We start from the raw sequence: 24,281 nt of genomic DNA on the forward strand, positions 1-24,281 counted from the left end.
TTGTGTGAGTAAATCACCAATCCTACTTCATCGTCGACCGCGCTGGGCGGGTGCGGTCCACCAAAACAAAATACAAAGATACGAACCTCTAAATCAGTTTCCCCCAACCAGGGTTGAGAATCCAGCTTACAATGTCGCTATTAAACAAAAAGCAATCACGAGCAGAAAGAACCATCCTCACGGGCATGCTGACCCAATTGTTAGACTGGGGCATTTTCCTGGTGGTGGTGTTCGCGTGGGTGGTGTGGATGCCGCTGGCAGCGGGCCGGCGGCATCTTTCACTGGGGCGTTCAGCTCGGGGAGCTTGATTTTCGGGGCCTTGATTTCGGGGACCTTGATCTTGGGTAATTTGGCGTAGGCGGGGCCGGGGAGGATCTCGACGGCGCCGGGAAGCCCGCCCTTGGTGAACTGGCAGTCTTCGTTGGCGAGGATGGAGGGCATCTTGAACTTGCATTTGTTTTGTTCTCCTTGGGAAATAAGGGTGAAGACGGGGCAGTCTTCGACGCGGCCAGAGGGGTTTCTGCAGGTCTTCACTGCTTTTTCGAGGAAGCCGGGCTCCCAGGCTTCCATGAAGTCGGCGTGGTAGCCACTTCCCTGGGGGTCGCCGTTGGAGAGGACGAATTCACCCTCGACGCCCCTGTACTTGGCGGTGTTCCAGATGGTCTCGTAAAGGAGGGATACGAGGCGGGTTTCGAAGCCTTGGGGGCACACACCGTCCTCGACAAGGCTGGGATATGCCATGTGGGATTTGTGGTCCGGGCTGTCGAGGTCCTTGCCGTTCCAGCAGGATGGGAACATCATCTCCATGCGGACGCCATCAGGGCAGTGGGCGTCGATGTAGCTCTTGTCTGGCAGGGTGTGGCGGAAGAGGGTGGGTTCATTCTTGCCCCCCGCGTAGTTCAGGCAGTTGAAACCGATTGCCTTTTGGGAGAGGGCAAATTGGGAGCTTTGAGCCCCCGACCAAGAGGACTTGGGAGGGTCTGGAACTGGCCAGGTGAAGTTACGCTGGTATGGGTCACCGGCAAGCATACGGAAGCCCTTTGGGAAGGCCTTCACGTTATCTCCGCGCAGCAGATAGTAGCTGCAGAATGTGGACATATTAGAAGATACGGCGGAAAAACAAAAGCGGTAGCTTTCTATGTTGTGTTAAGGGGAAGGGGGGAGGGGAGGGGGATTAAACTTACACAAGCATACCACCGACTTGGTCCACCAATTCAGTATCGCCATTGGGGTATTTGAAGTAGGTTGCGGGAGTCCAATAGATGGATTTATCCTCCTTGACTGCGCAGGAAGTGCAGTCAGACGCTAACAGTGAATCCACAGTGACGCTCATGCCGAAGTCTATTAAGCAGTTAGTATTATATATATGTATATGTATATAAACATTCCACCAGCACAAAAAGGACAGAAAGAAAAAAGAAAACAAGTAGTTCTCCAGATCAATACATACTGCTGGCACCGTGAATAACGTGTGCGTGAGACGAGATGGCACCCGGATTGACCAGTGGATCAAGACGAGCCACGCCCAGACGGCCCCGACATGGCAGACGCCAGAACGCCAACGCCGGGGAGATGGTCGCCGCAACAACTGCGGTGAAAACGATGCCCAAATGCATGTTTGGTATAGATATGTATATGGTTTGCCTATGATATGGCGGTGTGTATCGAGTCCGGACTCGGGAATATCGATAATAGGTTGCTTTTCTGGATGAAGTCTAGGTTCGTCGTATATAATGAAAGTGGAGGAACGATTGGAAAGCCTGCAATCTCAATTTCCCTCGGGGCGAAACAGTGTAAAGAGTGACAGACGCGACAAGAAAAAAAGGAGTGTGTTGATGGGATGATTGATGAATCAACGGAGTGACGTTTATCGAGTCATCCAGCTGGGAAGTGGATTGGGATGTTTTAAAACATTAATAAGACCCCCCTAAAAGAACACGGTGCGCAGTGAATAAACAGCGGATGAGGTTGTTTCGTTTCGTTCAGAACAAGAAACAACTGCTCCTTTTTCTTTCCTTTCCCAGTGAGTATATCCCAGTGGCGATGCCAATTCCTTTTTTATTGTCTATTTTGTTGCTTTGTCTATACAGTCCGCCTCTCTCAGGTCAACGGTTGTATAGTGATGTCTTGAAGGGAGGGTAGGATGGAGAATTGGGAAATATGGACGGCTGAAACGAACGACAAGAAGAAGAACAAGAACAAGAAGCAAAAGGGCGAGTCCTCTTTGAGGCGGTAAGTGCACGAAGGCAAAAGGAATGAATAGCTTCAGCCAGCTGACTGTCTTCCTTTTGAAAAAGGGAGATGCAGCCTCGAAGGGACGGGCAGAGGGATGCAGAGGAAGAAAGCAGTAGAGGTGGTGAGAGAGAGAGAGAGAGAGAGAGAGACGGAGAGAGATGGAGAGACTTGAGGATGAGATGAGACGGGAAGAAAGCGCAAGAAGACTTCAGTCGATGATCAATTTCCCCTTGCAACTAAAACCCGCTTGATTCGCATGGGAAATTTCAGATCCTGAGCGCTAACACACCTAGTGCAGCTGGGCATATTGTCCTATCCAGGCTATCCAGACAGACAGATGGAGGAGGATCTTGGTTCAGATTTATTATTTTTATTCTGATGATGATAGGGCAGGCTCACCTACATCATACAAAAACTGCCTGCTGTCAGCACTTCGCAGGGAGGGGGTTTGAAACACCATCCAAATTATCCAGCGGGGACTTTATATAACTTCTAACATTTGCTAATCCGCAGCTAAAACTTCCTCCCTCCTTGTTCCCACTCCTTATTAGTTAGTGACTCCTGATTGCTCCTGAGTGAGTTCCCCCCAGAATCAAGGGCCCAACCCGAGTTCGCCTGGCACGATACGGTGTACGCTGTACTTAGCATTCCATGTGGCACATCTTGGCTCGAGAATATTCTCTATCCATCACCTACGATCCGCTCTGCTGCCTGAGCCGTTTACGGATCTTGGCTCCATAAGAATAGATTATTTAGCAGGACGGAGGAGGAGTAATGTGTTCCAGCGGTCCCTGCTGTGAGCTTGTGTGTGATGTTGAATTGTCACACACCACGCAAGCATGAACATCCCCGATCGATCCTAATTTGCCTTCTCATAGGCCTGCGCGAATGAGGGGATGGGTATTTATTTGTCTTTCTTTCTTTCTTTGACTGTTTTTTGCCCCCGGAGCCAAAAAGAAAGAGAGCCAGAAAAATTAAAAATTCTAAAAAAACTGCAGTATGGTATGTAGGGGATTCCGCCCCTCCCTTTGTCCAAGGCCGCCCAGCAAGGGGGCCGAACTTCTTATTAGCATCATGCCTGCCATGCCTCCCTAGCTAGCCCCGTCTGTCGTTAGTGCGGCCTAGGACAATGCGCCAGTCTCCATTCTCTCCTGGCCCCTTGCCTTGCCGTGCCGCTAGGGCCATGACATGACAGGATTTGGGTAAGAAATCGGAGGAATCTGCCCCCAGCAAAGCAAGTTAGCTGGCTCCACGTTTGGTGCACTTTCTCGCCTTCTGCTCAGGTACCAGCCAACCACCGTCGACGTGCCCTGGACGAACAGAATAGCTGCTCTGGCATGCGATGTCCCCTGATTTGTTCCTGGACTGATGAAACCGGTGGCTTTTCCCGTTTTCGCTGAATCGCTGGGCAGAGCCGCTGCCAAGTGGGCGCCCCTCTCTTGCACCCCATCAACCCCCCCCTTCTACCGCTTTCAACCCCCGTCATTCCTTCATTCCCGACATCAGATGGTGGGACACTACTACTGGGTCACTGGGTGGGTGGCGCCAAATCTTACCTGTGCTGTTCTGCTTTGGGTTTGGGCCGATTGCAATGCGTTTGGCGGACTACGTTTTTCCGAGGTCCTCGCATGTAGCTCACGGTGTGTGCCGTTCGCAGTACGCTGTACTCCGTACTCCGTACACTGTCACACATCATTGAAGTTAAATACTGCTGATTCATAAGATCTTGGCAAAAGATGCAAGTACAGCCACTCAATCCACTGAACAGAACACCTGGGCCTTTTTCATCTGTACTTTGCAAAAAGCAGCTGTAATATTAGTACAGATGCTCTGCCCACTGAACAGTCATGATATTGGGGCTGTACTTTTTTTAAAAAAAGTGGAGATCTGTAGTTACAAAAAAATGAGTACACACGGCCGGCCGCACCGAACAGGCCCTAAGTGCTGCGGCGCAAATAGCTCCCTAGACAAGCCTAGTCTGATTCCCCCCTCCCAATCTTGGGCATAAAAGTATCGATTGGAATTGGAGATATCCAGCAGGGTTCCAATGCAGCAATGGGTTAAGCAGAAGGCACCACTGTTGCCATTAAGGACAATGATTCACAAAACAAAAACCTGCGAGCAAGGAATCTTATTTATTGAATGCTTGTTCATTCTTATGTGTTTTTATCTCATATCTGTTTCATTCCCACTCCGTCTTTGTTGACATAGGTGTACCGAGCATGGCGGTGATATCGACAATCCAGGAACTCGTAGGGAATCCATTTATGCTTTCGACCAGCCTTGCTATTGTAAGTTGAAAAATTACTGCCTCCCAAAGGGGATAGCTAACAGATAGGTTAATTGCTGAGACGTATAGCTTGCGTTTCACTGATAGAAATTTCTAGGTCATACTATATCTCAGCAGTAAACTCGTTTACAATGTTTTTTACCACCCACTCCGCTCATTCCCTGGCCCAACCAGCCATGCGATGAGCCTTGTGCCGTATATTTACAAAATCCTTCGCGGGACTCTAGAATATGACGTACTAGACCTGCACAAGGCTTACGGCGACGTGGTACGAATCTCCCCTCATGAACTGGCTATCTGCGGCCCGGGCTCCTGGAAGGATATATTGGGAAATCGCAAAAGTGGCGAAGAGCAACTAGAAAAGTTCTGGCAGTATTATCGTCCTGGGGGAACGCACGAGTCAACTAGTATCATTAACGCAGATCGCGAGGAGCACAGTCGCCTGCGCCGTCAGCTTTCCCATGGCTTCTCCGATAAATCAATGAGGGAACAGGAACCCCTGATTACTCGGCACATCGACCTCATGATAAAGAGATTCCTTGAACTGGGTGGAGCGGGTTCGAAGTCTCTCGACCTTACGCAGTGGTATAATTATGCCACGTTCGATATCATCGGAGATCTGACGTTTGGTGAATCGTTTGGATGCCTCGAAAATGCCTATTTCCACCCCTTTGTCAAGCTTATGCTTGCATCAGGGAAAATTGCTTCATTCCTGCAATGCGCTGGTTATTTCCCGACATTTAAGAAATTTTTGTTGAGCTTAATTCCAAAGACAGCAATGAAACGTCAGGCGAACGTCGCAAAGGAGAAAATCCTAAGGCGGATGAACGCCGGTATAGAGCGCCCGGATCTAATTGAGGGATTGTTGAAGAAACAGGAAGAATGGGTAAGTCACTGCTTCAAGACAAGAACTGAAAATTTCTTCTCCTATTATACGTATAACAGGTAAACACTCTGTTGCAAAGCAAACTCCGCCCTTGGGAAATAAATCCCTAGTTCTGGGATACCAGATCGCTTCTATGCTAACCATGACTCCCCTTTCTCCTATAGAATATGAGCCTCGATACCCTCTCAGGAAACGCCCGACTGATCCTTGTCGGCGGCTCCGAAACAACCGCAACACTTCTGTGCGGCGTAACATACCTGTTGCTATCGAACCCTCAAGCCCTTGCAAAGCTGACAGCGGAGGTCCGCTCAGCTTTCAAAAGTGAAGACGATATTAACATGAACTCCGTAAACGAGCTGGACTACATGCTTGCATGTCTTAACGAGGCAATGCGAGTGTATCCACCCGTGCCGCTCGGGCTCCCCCGAGTGATTCCCAAGGGCGGTTGTCAGATAACTGGACAATTCATTCCTGAGGATGTAAGACGTTCCTCCCCTCCCCCCCTTCATCTCTTCTTCTGTATCGAGATGTGAGACTGACAAAATATTCCGTACGCTGGTCATAATAGAGTGTGGTCGCGATCCACCACTGGGCCACATATCACAACGAAAAGTACTTCACGGACCCGTTCGCCTTCCACCCGGAACGTTTCCTAGGGGATCCCAAGTTCGCCAACGATAAGCGCGAGTTGCTCCAGCCTTTCCATGTCGGACCGAGAAATTGCCTTGGCAGAAAGTAAGTGAAGCACGCATATTATAATATCAATGAGAAAGAAACACAACCCCAAATATAACTAACTCCAACCTGGCCAAAAAAGCTAACCACTTCTTATTACTTCTCAAAACGGACTAGCCTCGCATACGCCGAAATGCGCCTCATTCTCGCGCGCCTGATCTATAATTTCGACATGAATCTCGCGCCAGAGAGCGCGAACTGGTTGCGGAAACAAAGAGTATTCCTCTTCTATACAAAACCGCCGTTGAATGTTTATATGAGGCCTGTGAAGAGGTAGACTAGTAGGTTGGTAGGGTTCTAAAAAGGGACTTTGTTTTAAGAAAAGAAATGTTGGGCGGGCTGCTTTCTATCGTTGTTTAGATTGCATTTTCCCAGTCGTTGTCTTTTTGGTTTATTTTATTGATGAGATGGGGAAGAGAGACACTGCTCGTGGTAAGCCTTGGATTTGAACGATTCCTTCATGACGGTCTCTTTTTGCTTAAGATGGCATGATTTCACAGCTATTAATTTGGTTGATACACGTATCTATGTACTCGGACGACATGCCTAGAAAAAAATAAATTCGTGGACTCAAAAAGTCGACAGGAGATCAAAGGAAATCTAAGCTTCTGTGATTTTCAAATGTTGTTTTTCAGGAAAAACTCTTTTATAGAGCTAATCTCGATAATTTAGATAGCTAGATTTACAATATTTTCCCTACAAGGGCTTCCTCATAATTGGTACCTCACTTTTCCCTCCCCCACCCGGCCCTCCTAACTTCCCATACCATACACCTGCCTGCCTGTGCACCATTTTCTTGGACATTCTGCAAAAACACAGCTACTATGTCATCATGTATCATCAAAGGTTACTTCTGCTACGTCAAACCTATCTTGGTACCTCTATATATATACACCCGTTCAGTTCTTTTCTGCAACACCCCAGAATGCTTGCTTTGAAGGTGCATGAAACAAAATATATAAGAAAACAGGGTGAAGGCGCAAGACACCAACTTTATCCAGAGCAGTGCAATGAACATTATTATCCTTGCCCACTCTCTTACCTAGTCCGTCGTATTCATACTGCATACAAGAAAAACACAAACCTAAAAAAAACCAATGGGTATCGGCTACCAGCATGTCGAGCTCCCTAATTCCAGTGTCCCAAACCCAACACGAAAGAGAAAAAAAAAAGGAAGTAAGAAGAAAAAGACATGTATAAAAATAATAAAGTTTTATAGTTATCAAGTAATCTCAAAGAAGTGGGCGTAATTTGGGTATTCCATCATTCCGCATCATCCACCAGGCCCACGGCGGGCAGGGCTCCTCCGCCTCCCCGCAAACCTAGTCGTACGCGATCTCGAAGATTCGGCTGGGACATTTGGCGCCTGGGTCGTAGTCACACCGACACCACGCCTTGCTCCCGCCGTAGCGTCATCGGGGCCCCGTTGCCTAGTAGCGTGTCTGGATCTAGCACGGTTCAAAGCCGGGTTTAGCAAACCTTCAGCTTCACCATCCAGTTCCATTTCAACACTTTGATTCGGGTCCTCGACAAGACCACTGCGTTCGTTCGTCCATTCTTCTTCATGGGTGGCCCGCCGGTCCAGTCCACGTGACTTAGTCCGCGTGGCTGCTTTTTCCCTTGACTTCTCTTTGCTTTTGGACGTAGTCCTTTCTCTACTGCTAGCACCAGCAGCAGTTTGTCGGGTGGTGGGTGGCGGCACGTATTCCTGCTTCTCCTGTTCAATTTCCCATATTTCAAGTGCTCTTGAGAGTAAAGTTCCCGCAACGCCAGCACCGGCTGCAGCGTCACTGCCGCTAGCGCCTAAGACGCGAACCGCCTCATGTAATGCGGTGACCGCTTGCATAGTCCGTCCTAGTTCAAGTAACACAAGGCCACGGGCCGTATGTAAGGACCCGGTAAGGCCCCTATCTTCATAGCCACCAACGCTCGTAGAACCAGCAGATACAAGACCACCCGCTCCTGCACCTGCGAGTGCCGCTCCATAACCAGTCGCAGACCCGCCGGCTCCGATTCGAAGGGATTCATCAAACTCCGCCAGTGCTTCTTCAAAATGTCCCAAACGACGCAGAGCATGCCCTAAATTAGCTCTCGTGGCGAGCCACGCACCTGGGTCACAATTTAATGACGAGGCCAAGGCTAGCGCTTGGCGAAATAATTCGACGGCACCTTCAAGGTTATTTTCGTGGTATAAAACGACCCCTAGTTCATTAAGCACCAGTGGGTCGCCACCTGATGGAGCAGGCGATTGAGATAATGACTCAGTAGAAGATGGAATGGTATCAGACATTGAGCCGGATGACATTGAATAGGCGGCAGACAAATACTCGTGAGCCAGAGACATGTTGTTTAGAGCAAGATGCTGCATTCCCAAAAAGAGTTGCGGAAGGTGACTTCCTTGGAATAACCTCGCAGCAGTACTGTATGCTGCAATTGCCTGGTCATGTTCACCCTCTGCAGCGAATGTGTGAGCAAACCCGATCCAGGCTGGGGCTGAATGAGGATCCAAAAGGGAGGCCTTGGAGAAAAAGCGTCGGGCTTCAGAAATTTTACAAACAGACATGTAGTATATACCAATAGCGAGATATGTATATGATTCCCCTGGAACGTTATCGGCAAGAGTATGGGCAAGCAGAAATAGAGCGTTGGTGGCGCCCGTCTCATATAAACATGCGAGATGGAGAGGGTAAACGGCAGGCGAATGGCCAAGGTTATGACCTTGACTTCCCTGTGAGGCAAGCATGGGTCCAGAATCATCAGAAGATGAGAGAATAGAGGATGTAAGTGACAATGCCTCGGGGAATCGACACTGAGTATAGAGAGTTTCTGCACGAGAGAGAAGAAGATCAGGGTTATCGGCAAGATTGTAATGTGTGGATAGCGTTTCTGTAGCGTAAGAGAGAGCATAAGGGGAGGAGTATTTCGATAGGCGAGTTGTATATAGGAGTTTCATAAATTCAGCGGCTTCTTGAGCTATTGATGGGTCTGTACAATACGTAATGGAGTCGAAATCGAGGGATTCTAAGAACTCGAGCTCCTCCGCTGGAGACATAAGAGAGTTTTTCATAAGTTGATCGAATGCCTCAAAGCACTGCACATCAATTCGCACAGCATCTTTATAACAGTCCCTGGCTCTATCGAAAGCGTTTTGTCGGGCATAGCATAATCCGCGCAGGTAGCACATGGCAGCCTCAAACTTGATGTTTTTGGCATCTTCCCGTTCTCTTTCTTCGCTTCTTTCAACGCGATCTGCCCGAGAGGAAGCACTTTTCCCATTGCGCAACGTAATATTGAAATTCCCATTCAGATGCTGTAATTTCCGCCGGGTATTGCTGGAGGAGGCTACAAGGTGGGTAGGGTTATTGTCACCAAGAATGGTGAGGGCTTGGTCAAATTTGTTTTGCTTGATATAGCAATGCGCTGCCAGATATCTACATGACGAACTCCGGGCGATCAAATCTTTCTTCGATAGTAACGCTAGTGCTCGAGTATAATTGTTGTTTGAGAAATGTACCTGTGCAAGCCAGAATGCATCATTGTCACTGTCTGGGAATAAATGTCAGTTCACAGTGAAATGCACGCCATTGAACTAGAAATTGAGAAGCCTCACTTGTAAGGGCGAGCACCTTGTCGCCTATGTAGATAGCTGCATCATGCTGGCCTTTGTTCAGGGCGTCCTGCCGCCAGCTGCGGAGAAAGGACTCCATGAAGCGTCAAGCGCGGTACCCCTCAAAACTCCGTGTTCAGGGACAGTCACTCATCCGGACTGAGTTGGACAATTCATGTAGATGGTTCCCCCGCGTGCTTACTGCGTAGAAGGTTTGTTTTGTTGGGATGTTGAGCTTGTCGCAAAAAGCTCGCTGTTGATGTTTCCCAGCGAGGAAGAAGCAATCGAGATGTGGTCTGTGCGTCTGTTGACATCACATGGCGGGTATCGGTACGGTAATCTGTGTATTTGTATATTTAGCCGACAAAACAATACCTAGTATATTGATGTACTGTGTACTTCATATATTTTATAACAGAAGTTCTGTTTACTCTTGTGATGAATGGACAAAGTAGAAACAACCTTCGAAACTATATCCTAAATTCACTGGTACTTTGTTTGTCGAGGTTCTGTTCTTGCTCGGAGCTACAGGAGGGAGCTGAATACCACGTACGTGTGATCTTGAAGCCTCCCCCAAAGTTCGGTGGCGCGAACCTCAACCCTGCCACAATTCACGCCACGTCTGCTCTTCAACCACCTCATTCTAATCTGCCAAAGTGATAGATAGCCTCATATATAACTATCCGTTACTAGTTATCCACAATTTCACTGAGAAAGACGCTCATTTACTTAGCCCACCATGTCTGAACGCAAAGTGCTCACAAAGTACTATCCCCCGGACTTCGACCCGTCTGTCATAACGCGGACACCTAAACACCTACGGGCAACGGGTCCCAAGCTCCTAACAGTCCGCCTGATGGCTCCATTCAGTCTAAAATGCACAAATTGCGGTGAATACATATACAAAGGTCGCAAGTTCAACGCGCGCAAAGAAACTACAGAAGAAAAATATCTAAACATCCCCATTTATCGCTTCTATATTCGCTGCACTCGGTGCAGCAGTGAAATAACCTTCAAAACCGACCCCAAGAACATGGACTATACGTGCGAACGCGGTGCTAAGCGTAATTTTGAGCCCTGGAGGGAAGCCAAGGAAAGTGAGGTCAATGAAACAACGGATGAGACGCTGGATAGGTTGGAGAGGGAGGAGGGAGACAAGGAAGAGAGGGAAGAGCGGGATAAGATGATGGAGTTGGAGGAGAAAATGCAGGATTCGAAGCGCGAGATGGCAGTGGCGGATGCTTTGGATGAGATTCGGACGAGAAATGCGAGGATTGAGCGGGGGGAGAGAGGGGCTGGTGAAGAGGCGGCGTTGCTGAAGGCACAACGAGAGGCGGACGAGGAGAAACTTAGGGCTGAGAGGGAGGATGAGGAGGCTGCGAGGAGGGCATTTATGACAGATGGTGGAGAGAGGGTTAAGCGACTAGTGGAGGATGAAGCCTCTTCATCGGGTGGGGCGACACCGGCTGTTGAGAAGTCCGATATGCCACCACCTCCCTCGTTTGCTAGGGTGCGAAAACCGAAGAAACCGTTTAACGCCGGTCTTGGGATTAAGAAGAAGCCGCCGCTGGTTTGAAGTTCGTTTATGGTTCATAGTACTTGCATCTGGTCTCGAGCATATCTGGGCGTTTATCACTGCGGTTGGAGCATTGTCATTGGATACATACCAAGGGAGTTATACAATTCATCAATAAAGGATGTGAAATTTTTGTTTTTTAAGTATGTTCTAAGCCAGTTGGATATGATGTATGAGTAACATTTATAGAGAAATTTAAATGTAATTTCATCAATACATACAGATAAATAAATACTAAAATTATTCCTAGGCCTCCATAGAATTAACCCCACAAACCCCTGACGCCACGCTGAGCAATGATAGACAGACCATTGCCTGCATTTTCCGTCCCCAGTTCATTTCAGAGCCGTCATTGCGTTTTACAGTATTCGAAATAAAAATAAAAAACAATAGGAGGTTGTTACTAACAATAAACAACTGAAAGGTAAAAAAGTCGGATCAATGTTTTTAAAAAATAGTACAAAGGAAGTTAGAAATTGATAGAAAGAGAAATCACAAAACAACCACAATGATAAAAGGGTGAAAAAGAAGAAACCACAGAGCAATATCACAGAAGGGGTACTGAGTAAAAGAAGAGAGAAAACAATCCATGAGCGGCACATCACAAATAGGGCATCCACAACGCGTCACTCTGCGCTAGGTTCTGCGGATTAACCGCCCTCGAAATAAGGTCAATGACGGATTGGTTGGCAGGCAAGTTTCCGTCAGGTGGGCTCGCAAGGCTAACAGCCCTATTGACAATGAATTCACAATTGCTCTGTACCATATCTCGCAGCTGGCTCTCAATCGGCGAAGCTCGCTGCGCGGTGGACCAGAAGATCATTTCGTCACGGACGAAGAGGCTCAGTTGCTGCTCCAGCTCATGTCGTGGCTCAGTAAGGCAACGGGCAATTGCCATCACTGCACAGGCGAAGATACCTTCAGTGGCCAAGGGGCCCATCAATGTTTGGATATTTGGTGTAAGGCGGAAAGGCACGTGTTCAGGGTTGAAGAAGAGAGGTTTGGCTGTGTGCATGTTGGGGATCAATTCGGATCCCCAGATATCTCCTGTGGCACGGGAGATGGAGATCTTGTTCGGGTAGCGGTTGGTCATGTGCATGACATATGTCATGAACGCGACTGCAGCATATTGGTAGGAGAATTGGCGACGGAAAAGCCAGAAATCAGCGAAGTTGGGATATGTTTGCTGGAAGAACTCGAGCAGGATCGTGTTAGGAACCCATTTCTGTTGGATAGCGGAGAAGATTTCTGACCGCAGAACTAAGGACTGTTCAGACGTGCGCTGTTCATTATTACGGTTAGTAAAGGGTTGTGGTAACGATTGCGATCCAAAATCACTCACATTTAGTTTCGTCTCGGCCAGCGACCGCATCTTTTCCATGGTGAACAGCACAGGCTCGTCTTTGCTCATGCCGGTCCGTCGGCAGTGGTCCTCATAGACTCCCTGCAGCGAAATATACGACGGATCATCCTTAACAAGCCGGATATGAGGGGCGAGGGGAACCATGAGGGGGAGATGGAAATAAATATTGCGACGCCGGCTCTCCTTTCGTTTAGAGAGGATGCCGTTGAATATCCGGAAGAGTTGCAAAATCCGCTCCTCCCGGCGACAATGGCGTGCAGCAGGATGTTGAACAGCAAAGCAATGTAAACTACCATCATGACCACGCATCTTCAAACGTCGGTGGCAGACCCCGATCCCACGCACAAGTTCAACATTCGGTAGGAAGCGATCGATGCGGATAAAGTCTTGGTTTTTATCTCTGTACTCCAGGTATTGCCCGGGAACTTCAATCTCATCGAATTTGAGGAATTTGAACTCGCTGAGGTGAGGAGAGAATGCTTCGAGGGATTGTGTATGTGGTCGTCGGTCAAGCTTTTCTTCGAACTTATCCCGCCATCGTCGTAGCTTGTGGATGTACTCGTGCATGGTCGGCTTCTTGACAACGAAATCAGCCTCGAATGACTTGCGGATATGCGCGGGAAGAATAGTCTCCGCGAAGCGAGTAATGTTGCCCTCTGTCGCTGGAGGAAGTTTGAAGTCTTGTGCATACGAAGCAGGCATCCGACCCACATAAGCAAGACCATCATTAAGTAAAGCAACGATAAGTCTGTATGCATCTTCATCCGGCGGGCACTTGAAGTTCTTGTGGATTTGGTCGACCATTGTCTCCATCGAAAGCGCTAGGAGGGGGAATGCGGTTTTAAGGGTAGCCATGACATCTTCCGCGTATTCCCACGATTTCTTAAGCGGCTCCTTCTGTGGAGCGTCTGGGTCTGGCTTTTGCTGCAAGGGATTCATGGCGCCTGGTTGTCCAGGTTGGCCGAGCTGGCCTACTTGTCCCATCTGCCCCGGTTGCCCCATCTGCCCAGGCTGTCCTACTTGTCCCGGCTGTCCCATTGGTCGGGGTTGTCCAGTTTGGCCAATATGAGGCGGCTGTCTAGGGGAGGTCTGCGCATCTGTGGTACCATTAATCGCAGAACCATCAGATCCGGCCGTTCCAGGCTTCGACTCCGGTGTGCTGTCTTTGATGCCGATGCCCGGAGATTGTTGCTGCTGCTTCGCCCGGTTAAGCCTCTCCTGTTTCTGCTCATGCGATCTGCGGATAGAAACTAAATCCTCACGGCATGTCCTTAACAAGAAGAACAGAGATTGTGGGTATAACTTGGCGATCTTGCTTAGAACTGCTTTGGACAATCTTGCTTCACGGTGGGATAGACTAGTGAGCAGCTGTGGGATGAAGGTAATCCAGTACCAGACAGGCGTATCACCCTTGAAATTTTCAAAGGCGGAGGCAATTTTCCCTTCTTCGTTGTCCAGACTCAGCAGCCAAAGAATGCGACTCAGAAGCTTTCTTGATTTGGAACTCTTGTATAGACCAGCTGCCTCGAGGTAGCAACTAACGGCATTACTTGCAAGTTCTATTTCCTTAGGAGATTCTTTGAATCGTTGATCGCTGTATTGACCCCATTCAGCCCAGGCTTTGGCGAGTCGTAGATCGTAGTATAGAGCAACCCCAAACGCTTCGTTGGCCTCATTGGTGTGATTGAGCTTAGCCAGGAACATCCCCTTCAATGTATAGAATTCGGCCTTTTGTTGGGCGTTGAAGTAGTTCAGGTTCGTATTGTTGATCACGTCGAGTCCGCTGTTAAGTTCCTTCGGGTTCTGGTAATGGCACTTGGCTTGCTCTCTTAATTTGAGGAAGGCTTCTTGGATCTCAATATTTGGTAGTGTGTAGATGCGACTAAGCTGGTTGATACACACTTCGGGCATTTGGTGTTTCCGTGCAACATGAGCAAAGCGGTTGATAATCCAGGCTGTCTCGTGATAACCTCGGTAAGCGTATGAATTGCTAGTAACAGTATTTGACTGGGGAAGAAGGCTGAGATAAGTCCCATTAATTAACTGGAAAATGTGCTGTCGCCACGTAACTAAGTCTTGCCAGGCATTAATATCGTCCCACACGTTTGGTAATCGATCACGCCAGGTTGCCAACAACATCTTCAGCTCCCCAGACTTGGTGTCTAGATTCCTTTCATTTGTCTGCGCCAAGCTGGTACAGATAACGCTTGCATCGTGGAGCTCGACTAGCTGCTGGAAATTCTGAAGAATCGGAATATGTGCGTTCGTAATCCGTTTGGGAAGCTGGTGCCACTTTCGGATCGATAACTGAATGGATTCATCGCATATATTATTAAACTCCTGGGGGCCATCTTGCTTCCCATGGAACTTGAGAAGAGACATGAAGGCCTGGAAGAACGTCCGTCGAGGAGTTGGGGCATCGGAAACAGATTTTATCAGGGAATCCAACTGATCGCGATTCGCTTCGCCCTGCCAGTTGTCAAGGTTTCTCCAGGTCGCTTCCAAGAGAAGGTCGTTGAAGTTTTCATGTTTCGCGAAATCGCTAAGTATCTCCCATTGCTGCAGCTTCTGCGCACAAATCATCCAATGGTCCTCCCAGAGGAAATACTCTCCTTGCGAGAATGGAACTGCCCCAGTACGCGCCTTGATTTGAGCTGACTCGTACAGTTGCTGTGCCTTATCCCACATTCCCTGTTGTTCATAAGACAGCGCAGCATTGGTTTCGACAAATTTACACCGTCTTCGCCAGGTGCCGTAGAACAAATCATCTTCCTGTAAACCAGCGTAAAGTTCAACAAGAGCGTCGAGGTTACTTTCACGCACGGCGGGAGTGTCGATCAGCGGACTAATAGCCGATTCCTCAAGGGCGCAAGCAGCAATATACCAAGCATCGTACGTGCGACTGAGATACTTCATGACATGCGGTGGGATCTTGAAACGCGGCTTAGCTCTGACCACACCTTCGAGAAGTGCTTGGATAACATTTGGTCGATCGTCAATTTGGCCGCGATTATACTCGCGCGTGAGCAAAGTTACCATGCCTTTCTCCAAGTCGCTCCGCTCATCCCGATTCAATGTAGACCAACAAACAGTAAAGAGTGTCACCCAGATCCGATAAGCAAGTTTGGTATCTGCATGCTGGAGCTGCGAAAGGGGCTCCAGAATATCACGAACTTTAACATCACCCAGTTCCTGGCAGAATTTTCTGTGGTCTGAAATTAGAGACTCCAGATTGCTGTCCACCATCAGACCATCCTTTCTGGGATCTTTCTCTGAGCTTCCGAAGAGGAATGCAGTGGGCGAAACCGTAAAGTCTTCCTGGTGGAGTCGAGCGGGCGTGGTCATGTCTATGGAGCCAATAACCAACTGAGACGCCTGTGTGAGCCAGAAGGAATCGGCAAGCGTGTCCCAATTTTGCGACGTTAGTACATAGCTGAGCCGAGTATTTGCCGATCGTGTCAAGCTACGGTCAAAAATGGCCATGAAGCGATTGCGCATTTCGACATCTTGTGCGCGGGTGCCTATGAGGAAAGCGTGTTCCAACCGAACCGTCAACTCGGTTCTCGTGATCTTAGGGTCCTCGTAGATGCGAATGACTAGCTCTAGGAATTGTTTGAGGGGTGTCTGATCTGGCCTGGATTCGAAAAGCAGCATCTTATGCAACACTGCAGTTTTCTCCTTGAGCGTCGGCCAAGACTCCGTGGAGTCGAATATCCAAGACTCAGCCATTCGCAGGATCTTAGTACAAAGGCGGATGTCTTGAGAGCGCTCGACAAGCTGAGCAAGCACGCTAAGGAAAGGTCTCCGCTGTTCTCCTAGGTAGGACATCCTCGTAGCGAGGAGATCAATAGTCTTCGAAATCAGGTCGACGCCAATTTCAAACTCTGGATCATCAGAAGAAGGGTGTTGTTGTTCCCCAGGCCGCATATTGGCCATATTTCCAGCAGGATTGGCAGAGTTATTATTGCCGCTGTTCGCGTACGCAGCTACATGATCCTTCGCAAGCTTTAGTGAGAATATCTTCATGACGTGAAGAACATGCTGGTCGATCTCTGCTGGTTTGCACTTCGACAAGGTCCAAAGGATGTTGATGGCCGCAATGTAATTGGTGGCGGACAACGCCTCTGTGGCGATTGCGGAGAGGTATGTAACAAACTCGGAAGGAGAAGAATCAACATCCATCGCATCTTCATCTTCGGGCTGGTCATCCGCAGGCATTGCATCCAAAACACGCTTGACCGGTGGTGGCAATGAAGCGGTATCCGTCTCATCCATGTTTCCATGTAGACAGTCCTGGATCTCGGGATTATCTGATCGGAGAGGCTTCTCGAATAGCTTCTGCAAAAGCGTAGAACGGCTCACTATCCATTCATTAGGTTTAGAAGCAAGTAGAATGCGAATAACCTGAAGAGCATTGATCATGTTGCTCGTATGCTTCTCATCAGGTTTGTCAGCTTTCTCCCCACACAGAATGGGTTCCGTCACTTTTTGATACAGATCGATATCCAAGTCACCCCAGTACTCAGAAGACATAAGGCCTTTCAATAACTGCATAGCCTTCTTAATCATCTCGCCATGGAGAATAGGGAGCGCAGATCGCAAGGTGCTTTTCTCCCGGAACCTCGACGCAGGGACTTTGTACCTCTCGGGAAGGCCACAGATAAATGTAACGAGATACTTGACAAGGGCGGTGCGGAGATCAAGAGGAACCATGTATTCAGGTCGCTCTCTCATGGCAGGCGGGGCCAAAGCAGCGGACGGGGTAGCCTGAGCCTCTTCTGTAGCAGGTGGTGGCAGCACACTAGCCTCCCGCACACGCCTTTCTTCCCACGTCCAGATAAGCCCGATCAAGTTCAGCGTCAGCTTCTTACTTTCGTTGGACGGGTTTGGAGGTCCGGCGATTTTGATAAGAGATGGGACAATGAGGGGCACGAAGTTTTCTCGAGATTCATAGAATAAATCTGGTTGTCGAACGAGGAATTGGAAGATACTCTGTACTTGTTGTAGGTTTGCCGTCTCCTCAGCCAGAATGCGCCGTGGCCACCTAGACCATAAAGGGTACCGCGAATCTCCTCCTGAAGTTACCCGCTTGGGAAGTACAGGGGATAGAATTTCCAAAGCCTGGGTCACCAGCGCCTTGCCTTCGTTTTGATGGGCTCGCTGCAAGGCGACGTATATCTGTATTACGATCTTGGACGGTGTCTCATAGTGCGAGATAAAGTAGCTGATTAAAACGTAGCCACCGTACTTGTTAATAATATCCTCCAGGCGAATATAGCTCCAGGCAAACTTGATGATATCTTTTCGTGTATCTTGAACGATTGTATGATGATACTTGATCAGCAAGGCGGACAGCTGTAGCAGCTCCATGCGCGAATGGTCCACACCTGGCTGACTGGACTCCTCACTGATGTCACCTAGCTGTGGCTTCCAGAGTCTGTTATGGATGGCCTCGGTCATGGTCTTATCCACTAATCTCGGGCCAGTAGTAGACTGTTGGCCCCAGTTGTTCTTCACGTCCATTGCGAAGATGGGATTGACTAGGTTGTGGAATACATAAGTTTTCATTTTCTGTGACACGTTGCGCTGGCCATAGAGGTCCAAACAACGCATGATAAGCGTCCGCCGATAATCAATCGATTCGTTCGTGATGATGTTTTCATAAAGGAATTTGGGAAAAGCAAGAGTCGTCTTGAGCTCGCGCGCAGACAATCGATTGATGATTTCAAAAAGGAAATCCATGTCATGTAGTGAATGCGTCAGGTATGATAAGAAAATATCTATGAGCTGATCTTGAGCTTGTTCAACACGGAGACGCTCGTTGGGCGGCAATTTGTCGGCGCGGAGCTTACTTTCGAGGTCCCGTCCGGCGTTCATGAGGTGTCGTTTAAGGTCGGGATTGTTTTTCAGCCAGCTCTTGGTTGGATCATGGTAACATATTGCGTAGATAACATATATGGCATTAATAACGACAGTGTTCCTGCCGCTGTCGACAGGCTCCTGTACAAAGGCAATGGAAACCAGCGTATCACCCTCCGCCACAATGGTGGACCGTATGGCTACGCTCTCCGGGTTCATCAGTATCTGGCCAAAGAAACGACCATATCTTTCGTCATTCAAGCGAGCACGGAAAAACTCCCATGTTTCCTTCGCATATCGGTTGAGATATTTCACGAGCGGTTTTCTAAATGGGCTATTCGACGTTCTCCGCAATCGTTCTTCTAAGGCCAAAACCTTGTTCACCAATCGCTCCATAAAAGTTGTCGCAGCCGGAGGCAAGAGATGGAAAATATTAAAGGTAGCGGCGACAATTTTCATGGATGCGCTCTGTTCAATGAGCGTAAATGATACTCGTTGAAGAATATTATCATCGGCTATGACCTTCAAGTGGTCAAGCAATCGAGAACCAATTTCTACCTTGAAATAGTTTGTGAGCAGCGTCAGCAGCCTGGCTAGGCCATCAAGCCCCGCAACACTCAACCGCTTCGGATCCTGCAGGTTCATAAGGATGGGCCGAAGACCGTTCTGTAGTAGATCCTTCGGTAACTTATTCGTCTGCGTCAAAACATCTCGCAGACCAGAGTTTGCAGCCTCGATAATTTCCGGCGAGCGAGAATAGAGCGATTTGAAGAAGACGGCGATGACACGTGCACGCCCTGTATTCTGCGGGCCGCTCGCGAAATCCGGGAAGCTCATTGCCATAGATAACAAGCGGAGGCAGGAGACTCGGAGGTTCACAATTTGCTCTGCGGTCTTGAATTCATTTGGCTTCGGCGCAAGAGACTCGTCGTCGACGTCAACCAATGCCAATGATTCCATCAGCAGTCTATTTAACTGATCGTTGAACGTCACGATTCCATGATGAAGACCGAGGCAAAAGGTGATGGCATCGATAAATCCAATCTCTGTAGGAAACGGCAAAGCACGCAGCGGTTTATTAAAGATCGGCTGTAGAAGCCTATCCTTGACAGGAGCGAGGAGCTCATGCTTCTCAGCACCAACAGCTTGCGCAATAGTCTCAAACGCCTGCTGAGAAGTCTCGCGGACATGTTTACTCATGTGCGAGAGCTCGTAACTGAAAAACCCACAGAGACTGGTCAGCCTGCTCTTCTCATTCTTCAAATCCTCCTTGGACACGCCAGTTTGACATCTGCGGAGAATTTTATCTAGCGTATCCCGCGCTTGTACTCTAGTGCTAGCAGGCAAATCCGTCGGCGTATCCTTGATGACATACATGAGGGCCCTGACGAACTCCGCCTGCCGATCAACCAACCATGGCGTGCCGAGGTCAAGCTCCGTGACAAAGACTTGGATCCCAAGACTTCCACCGGCTTTCGTAAACCACTCTTCCTCATGGCAGTTGTGGCAAAATACTCGCGCAAGGTGCGAGAAGAAGGAGAGTTTGGCAATTTTGTCCGGAGAACCGAAGATAACAGCGGCTGTATCACGCATAGTAAGCATGGCGCTCTTCGCCGCGTCGCGAACATTACGATGATCAGACGAAAAACATTCCACGAGGGCATCCGCAAGCACTCGGGTGTCTAGGTACATAGGACCTTCTCCTGAGTTAACATTGAAAGGTCTCCTGGCGTGTCTCGCTTGTGCGAGTGATCGTCCAACTTCAACGATAGTAAAGTGCCGGCACACGTCCGTGACGAATGCAGTTGCACTCTGTTTCAGGTCCGGGATAGTTGTCGCGATAATGCAGGCTTTCAGTAACTTCCTCATTGTCTCCTCCTGGGCCGTCTTCTTCGGAATCGAGCCACTCCGTTCAGACTTTTCCAGAATATCCGGCCCGACTAGTCTTCCTTCAGCCAAGTCGTTCGCTTGCAATCGCACCAGCGTAGCCAATTCCTCAGGCGGGTGTTCAAGGCCAATATAAAGCTTCAGCTGAGAACTCAGCATATGGTACGCTTGCTGTTTGTAATGTGCATCAGTAGCTTTCGCTGCCGGTGTCCTAGGTACTTCAAGCAACTTCCCCAGTGCCAAATCAATCCCAATATCCAGGGGAAATGCACGTTCCTTGCTTGCACCACCAATAAGTTTAACATCTATGCTGGGAATATCATCGGCAAACGGCTGAAAGGACAATTCTGGTGGATGGTTGAGGAATTTCCGATTACGACCACCTAGTTTACCCAAGATTCGCATGGTGGTATGAGCATGGAAATGGCTGTAAGGGTTTGGACGAAGATGGTCCCAAAGGGCAGTCATGAGTTCGTCTACGATCGGCGCCATTATTGGGTCTAGATAGGCTGCGGTCAAGTTATCAACACAAAGCTCGAGTGTGCGGAGACCTTGGCCAACGAGTTCGGAGCCAGCCCGAAGTGCAACGACAATGGGGCGCATGAGATGACTGAGATGGGGGAGTAGATGGCTGAGACGGGCAGGGACTGTTAATGTGAGTTCAACGTAAAGATCGCGTTCTTGGGGTTTCCGAGCGCTTAGGAGGAGGTTATTGAAGGTCTCGAGAAGCATCTCCAGGAGCGGTAAGATTTCCTTGTATAGGAGTTCGAATCTGCCTCCACCAATACTTCGGAACAGCGAGCGGAGGAGGAGGAAATAATTCATCGGCTCCTCAGCTGTAACGGAGAGCTCTATACACTTGGTAACGATTTTAGTGAGGTGGGGATGCAAGACCTGCTCGTTCTGTGCTGAAAAAAGCGTGACAGCCATGAACGATAGCTTGAACATCCTCAACAGGATTCTCGATTTGGATACATCTGAGGTCCCCACCTCATGAATTCGATCCATGAGGTATTGCAGCACCATCCCAGCGAAGGCCGGAGACGTAGCTTCACTTGCGAGGAAGAATTGGGGCAAATGCAATAGCGAAGAATGTTCAAACATAAGCTCATGAAGATATGGAATCTCAGTCTCAAAAACTTCATGGAACGTAGCTGTGTCGATGCAATGGAAAATCGTGCCGAAGGTCTCCAGAAGCTCTTTCTCCTCTTTACCCATCTGCTGCATATACTGACTAGCAAGGAATTCCAGCGGTGAAGAGTATTGCACTTCAGGTTCTGGCTGATCGATTCCGTAATATTTGAAAACCCTAGCCCCCTCATGGAACAGCTTCTTGATCACCGCGACCTCCTCGGCTTTGTACCCAAACGAAACTTCGGGCCAATTGGGCGGAACGATGGTCTCATCAATGTTGATATTGTCCGGATTAGTTGCTTTCAGTGTATAAAATAAGCTCTTCAGCCCCTTCACAAGATTATTGAAGAGAAACTTATTATCTGCAACGGGATCGGCATTGCGCTCTCGCGGGTTTGAGGTTTTTATCGGAGCCGCGGAAAAGATATCGATTTCATCCCAATCCGGTGGGTTATCGATTTCCGCGAGGTATGATTCCCTCTGGTTTTCTGGTTGATTCTTAAATGCCCGTGATATCTTAACTGCATTGTCAAATTGGTGATTCATGGCAGCGAACTTATCCCCAATGGCGTCAAGAATCATGACCAAGAAGTATCTCGCATCCTGCTTATCCTGAAGCTTCGCTATACGCTCTGCCATATTCAACAACAATTTGGCACTCATGGTCTGGAAACTAGTGCCAGGGAAATCGTCGTGAAGATTCTTCGTGTACACTTCCACGGTCCGACGAATCTGATCGCGATTAAGTGACTCGCGGACATGATGTATGAGATCAGCAAGCATGCTGTATGCTAGTGGTCGCATCGCCTCATAGACAGTTAGCCCATCACCAATCAACGTCCGCTCGTCCAGGAGCTCGTCAATCTTATCTAAGAAGATCTTGCGGTAATTAAAGTTGATAATATGACGTATGGCGACAAGCAACTCCTTTCTAGAACTTGATTTCTCGCGCGGGCAATCCTGCAAAAGACGCACAACGACACCCGGCAGAGATGGGAGAAAATCCTGCAGCTGGTTCGCATACATCCGGAGCAGGTAGGCGAGAAAGCTCATCGTCTTCACTTGCGCGGTGATAAATTCACCAAAGGCCGCTCTATTCTTGATCTCTTTGCACACGCCAGTGAAGATCTTACCCTGAGCTGCGGCCTCTGCATGTGCCTTCTCCTGTGGCTTCGCCTGCAGAAGTAGAATGCCCTTGATTAGGGGCACGAAGACTTTGACGCTGGCAGAAACGACGCTGCGATGAGCTTGAAATATCGAGACGACGATGATCGGGCATTCCGCTAAGACTTTAAAGGACTGCATTCCTCTCAAAAGCTGTTGATTCGACTGCTGGTCGGGACCGAGATCAGAGACGGAGGTTGCGGGCGAGCTGGGCCGTGGAGACTGGAAATTCTGTGATGTTGCGCCCGGCGTTGATGGCATGCCTTGTCCTCCCGATGCAGGGCTATCGAAAGTATCTCTAACGACCTGTTCCATTGTCTCAAACATCTCCTGTATAAGTTCCAGGAATGGCTTGACTCTCGTCTGTGTTGCCTTGGCCTGCCGTCGTTCCAGATCCATGATTGTCTTCATACAGAGGACAGCGTTGTCCTCATTCTCAACTCGAACAAGTTCTAGTAGGAGATCGACCATATCACCAGCGTACGGTTCGACATCGGGGAGGTCTAGAGGGAGTCGATGGAGGATTTCAAGGACACAGTTCCGCAGTTTCTAAAACCGCTCGAGCAAAAAGAATTTGAATCCTTAGCACTCCAACAACGATAGTGGAAAAAGTCGCAGAAGATATACATAAATGTATCCCATACCTGTTCATAAGACAAACTAACAAATACCGGTTCGCCCTTGAGGATCTTTTTGAAGACCGGCCATAGCTTCGCAAGAAAAATGGGGTAACTGGGGCCGGAACATAGCTGCTCCAGCGAGTCGCGCAGCTCGATCGCGATATTGGTTCTGGTCTTAGTTTCTGAAAAGAAGAAGAAAATAGTTAGCAATCGATGTGGCGTAAGTTTTAACACTATGCCAGTAGACAGACATGCGGAACAAGAGCCCGCAAGTAGGACCGCGGTATACACCAAAGATGAAGCAAGAAAAATCGTGAAATGCCCCATACCGATATTCACATCTGCCAACCGGGTCGCATAGACATCAATATTCCGCTCCATCGCCGCCGTCGCGCTAGGAGAGCTAGCCATCGTCGTAGCCATTGCGCCTTACTTCTCTCTCCAAAAAAAAGAGAGAAACGACAGGCAAGCGAAAGGAATAGCTATTTACGTAGAACGGAGCTTAGTTAGAACCGCCAGGCCCCCTCCAGTGGGGCCTTGCGCTAGTTATTGTCCACCCAACTCTCTAGCAAGTCTCCATTCGGAGGGGTGGTGTCGTTGGTGTCTCGGTCCGTTGCTCAGGCTCTTTTTACTGTTGCTGCCGCGGAGCTGCGTTGACTTCGGTTCAACCACGCGACTAGAAGCGCTTAAGCGCGCGCAGAGAGAATGGCACAATTAAGAAATATATTTTGGTCAATGGGTAATAATTAGTAAAATTAAAACAGTGGGAAGAGGAGAATCATGAGTCGTGATGGGGGGGGGTGGGTGGAAGGGCGGAGACTGCGGGCGGGAAAGAGACGAAAGAACGATGGATTGAATTTCTTCTCCAGGCTGGGGGGAACGGCAGAGACCCCGTAAAATTCACTAGGCCTGGATAAGGTTAGCG

The 24,281-nt window shown here is 48.8% G+C and overlaps 5 protein-coding genes across 6 annotated transcripts in view; 2 read left to right on the forward strand and 3 right to left on the reverse strand.

Moving 5' to 3' along the window:
• The window catches only part of BDBG_01485 (WSC domain-containing protein), a 4,958-nt gene extending 1,157 nt beyond the window's left edge, over positions 1-3,801 (reverse strand). The window contains exons 1-3 of the mRNA XM_031720355.1: positions 1,451-3,801; positions 1,185-1,341; positions 194-1,081 (exon numbers count right to left, since the gene is read on the reverse strand). Coding sequence (XP_031576494.1) covers positions 194-1,081; positions 1,185-1,341; positions 1,451-1,616 — 1,211 coding nt within the window. The 5' untranslated portion in view covers positions 1,617-3,801. The remainder of the gene's footprint in view (positions 1-193; positions 1,082-1,184; positions 1,342-1,450) is intronic.
• Positions 3,802-3,889: 88 nt separating this feature from the next.
• On the forward strand, positions 3,890-6,861 carry BDBG_01487 (cytochrome P450, family 3, subfamily A). Its single transcript, XM_002628533.2, has 5 exons — positions 3,890-4,526; positions 4,623-5,411; positions 5,576-5,890; positions 5,980-6,146; positions 6,264-6,861. Exons 1-5 carry the CDS (start codon positions 4,458-4,460, stop codon positions 6,421-6,423), a joined length of 1,500 nt encoding a protein of 499 aa, XP_002628579.1. The 5' UTR covers positions 3,890-4,457; the 3' UTR covers positions 6,424-6,861.
• On the reverse strand, positions 6,636-11,385 carry BDBG_01488. Of its 2 annotated transcripts, none has more exons than XM_031720356.1 (2): positions 9,757-11,385; positions 6,636-9,692 (listed from the first exon to the last, which is right to left on the reverse strand). In XM_031720356.1, exons 1-2 carry the CDS (start codon positions 9,851-9,853, stop codon positions 7,420-7,422), a joined length of 2,370 nt encoding a protein of 789 aa, XP_031576495.1. In that variant the 5' UTR covers positions 9,854-11,385; the 3' UTR covers positions 6,636-7,419. The 2 variants fall into 2 exon arrangements, with proteins under 2 accessions (XP_031576495.1, XP_031576496.1); XM_031720357.1 differs by having other exon boundaries at positions 6,710-9,688; positions 9,757-11,285.
• On the forward strand, positions 10,146-11,827 carry BDBG_01489 (mRNA splicing protein Yju2). The gene has a single exon (XM_002628535.2). It carries the CDS (start codon positions 10,493-10,495, stop codon positions 11,327-11,329), a length of 837 nt encoding a protein of 278 aa, XP_002628581.1. The 5' UTR covers positions 10,146-10,492; the 3' UTR covers positions 11,330-11,827.
• BDBG_01490 (transformation/transcription domain-associated protein) lies at positions 11,451-24,260 on the reverse strand. The gene is made up of 4 exons (XM_031720358.1): positions 23,686-24,260; positions 23,381-23,538; positions 12,672-23,285; positions 11,451-12,611 (listed from the first exon to the last, which is right to left on the reverse strand). The coding sequence occupies exons 1-4, from the start codon at positions 23,777-23,779 to the stop codon at positions 11,931-11,933; spliced, it is 11,547 nt and encodes a 3,848-aa protein (XP_031576497.1). The 5' UTR covers positions 23,780-24,260; the 3' UTR covers positions 11,451-11,930.
• Positions 24,261-24,281: the final 21 nt, after the last annotated feature.

Source organism: Blastomyces gilchristii, assembly GCF_000003855.2.
Source record: "Blastomyces gilchristii SLH14081 genomic scaffold supercont1.2, whole genome shotgun sequence".
Lineage (NCBI taxonomy): Eukaryota > Fungi > Ascomycota > Eurotiomycetes > Onygenales > Ajellomycetaceae > Blastomyces > Blastomyces gilchristii.

Bases quoted from the DNA above. Each gene is read 5' to 3' on its own strand.
- BDBG_01487 (XM_002628533.2), top strand. From the start codon at position 4,458: ATGGCGGTGATATCGACAATCCAGGAACTCGTAGGGAATCCATTTATG. The intron at 5,891-5,979 runs GTAAGACGTTCC...TGGTCATAATAG, and splicing joins GACAATTCATTCCTGAGGAT to AGTGTGGTCGCGATCCACCA. The intron at 6,147-6,263 runs GTAAGTGAAGCA...AAAACGGACTAG, and splicing joins AGAAATTGCCTTGGCAGAAA to CCTCGCATACGCCGAAATGC.
- BDBG_01488 (XM_031720356.1), bottom strand. From the start codon at position 9,853: ATGGAGTCCTTTCTCCGCAGCTGGCGGCAGGACGCCCTGAACAAAGGC. The intron at 9,693-9,756 runs GTGAGGCTTCTC...ATTTATTCCCAG, and splicing joins CAAGGTGCTCGCCCTTACAA to ACAGTGACAATGATGCATTC.
- BDBG_01489 (XM_002628535.2), top strand. From the start codon at position 10,493: ATGTCTGAACGCAAAGTGCTCACAAAGTACTATCCCCCGGACTTCGAC.
- BDBG_01490 (XM_031720358.1), bottom strand. From the start codon at position 23,779: ATGGCTACGACGATGGCTAGCTCTCCTAGCGCGACGGCGGCGATGGAG. The intron at 23,539-23,685 runs GTATGGGGCATT...TCTTCTTTTCAG, and splicing joins GTTGGCAGATGTGAATATCG to AAACTAAGACCAGAACCAAT. The intron at 23,286-23,380 runs GTATGGGATACA...GAGCGGTTTTAG, and splicing joins TTAGTTTGTCTTATGAACAG to AAACTGCGGAACTGTGTCCT.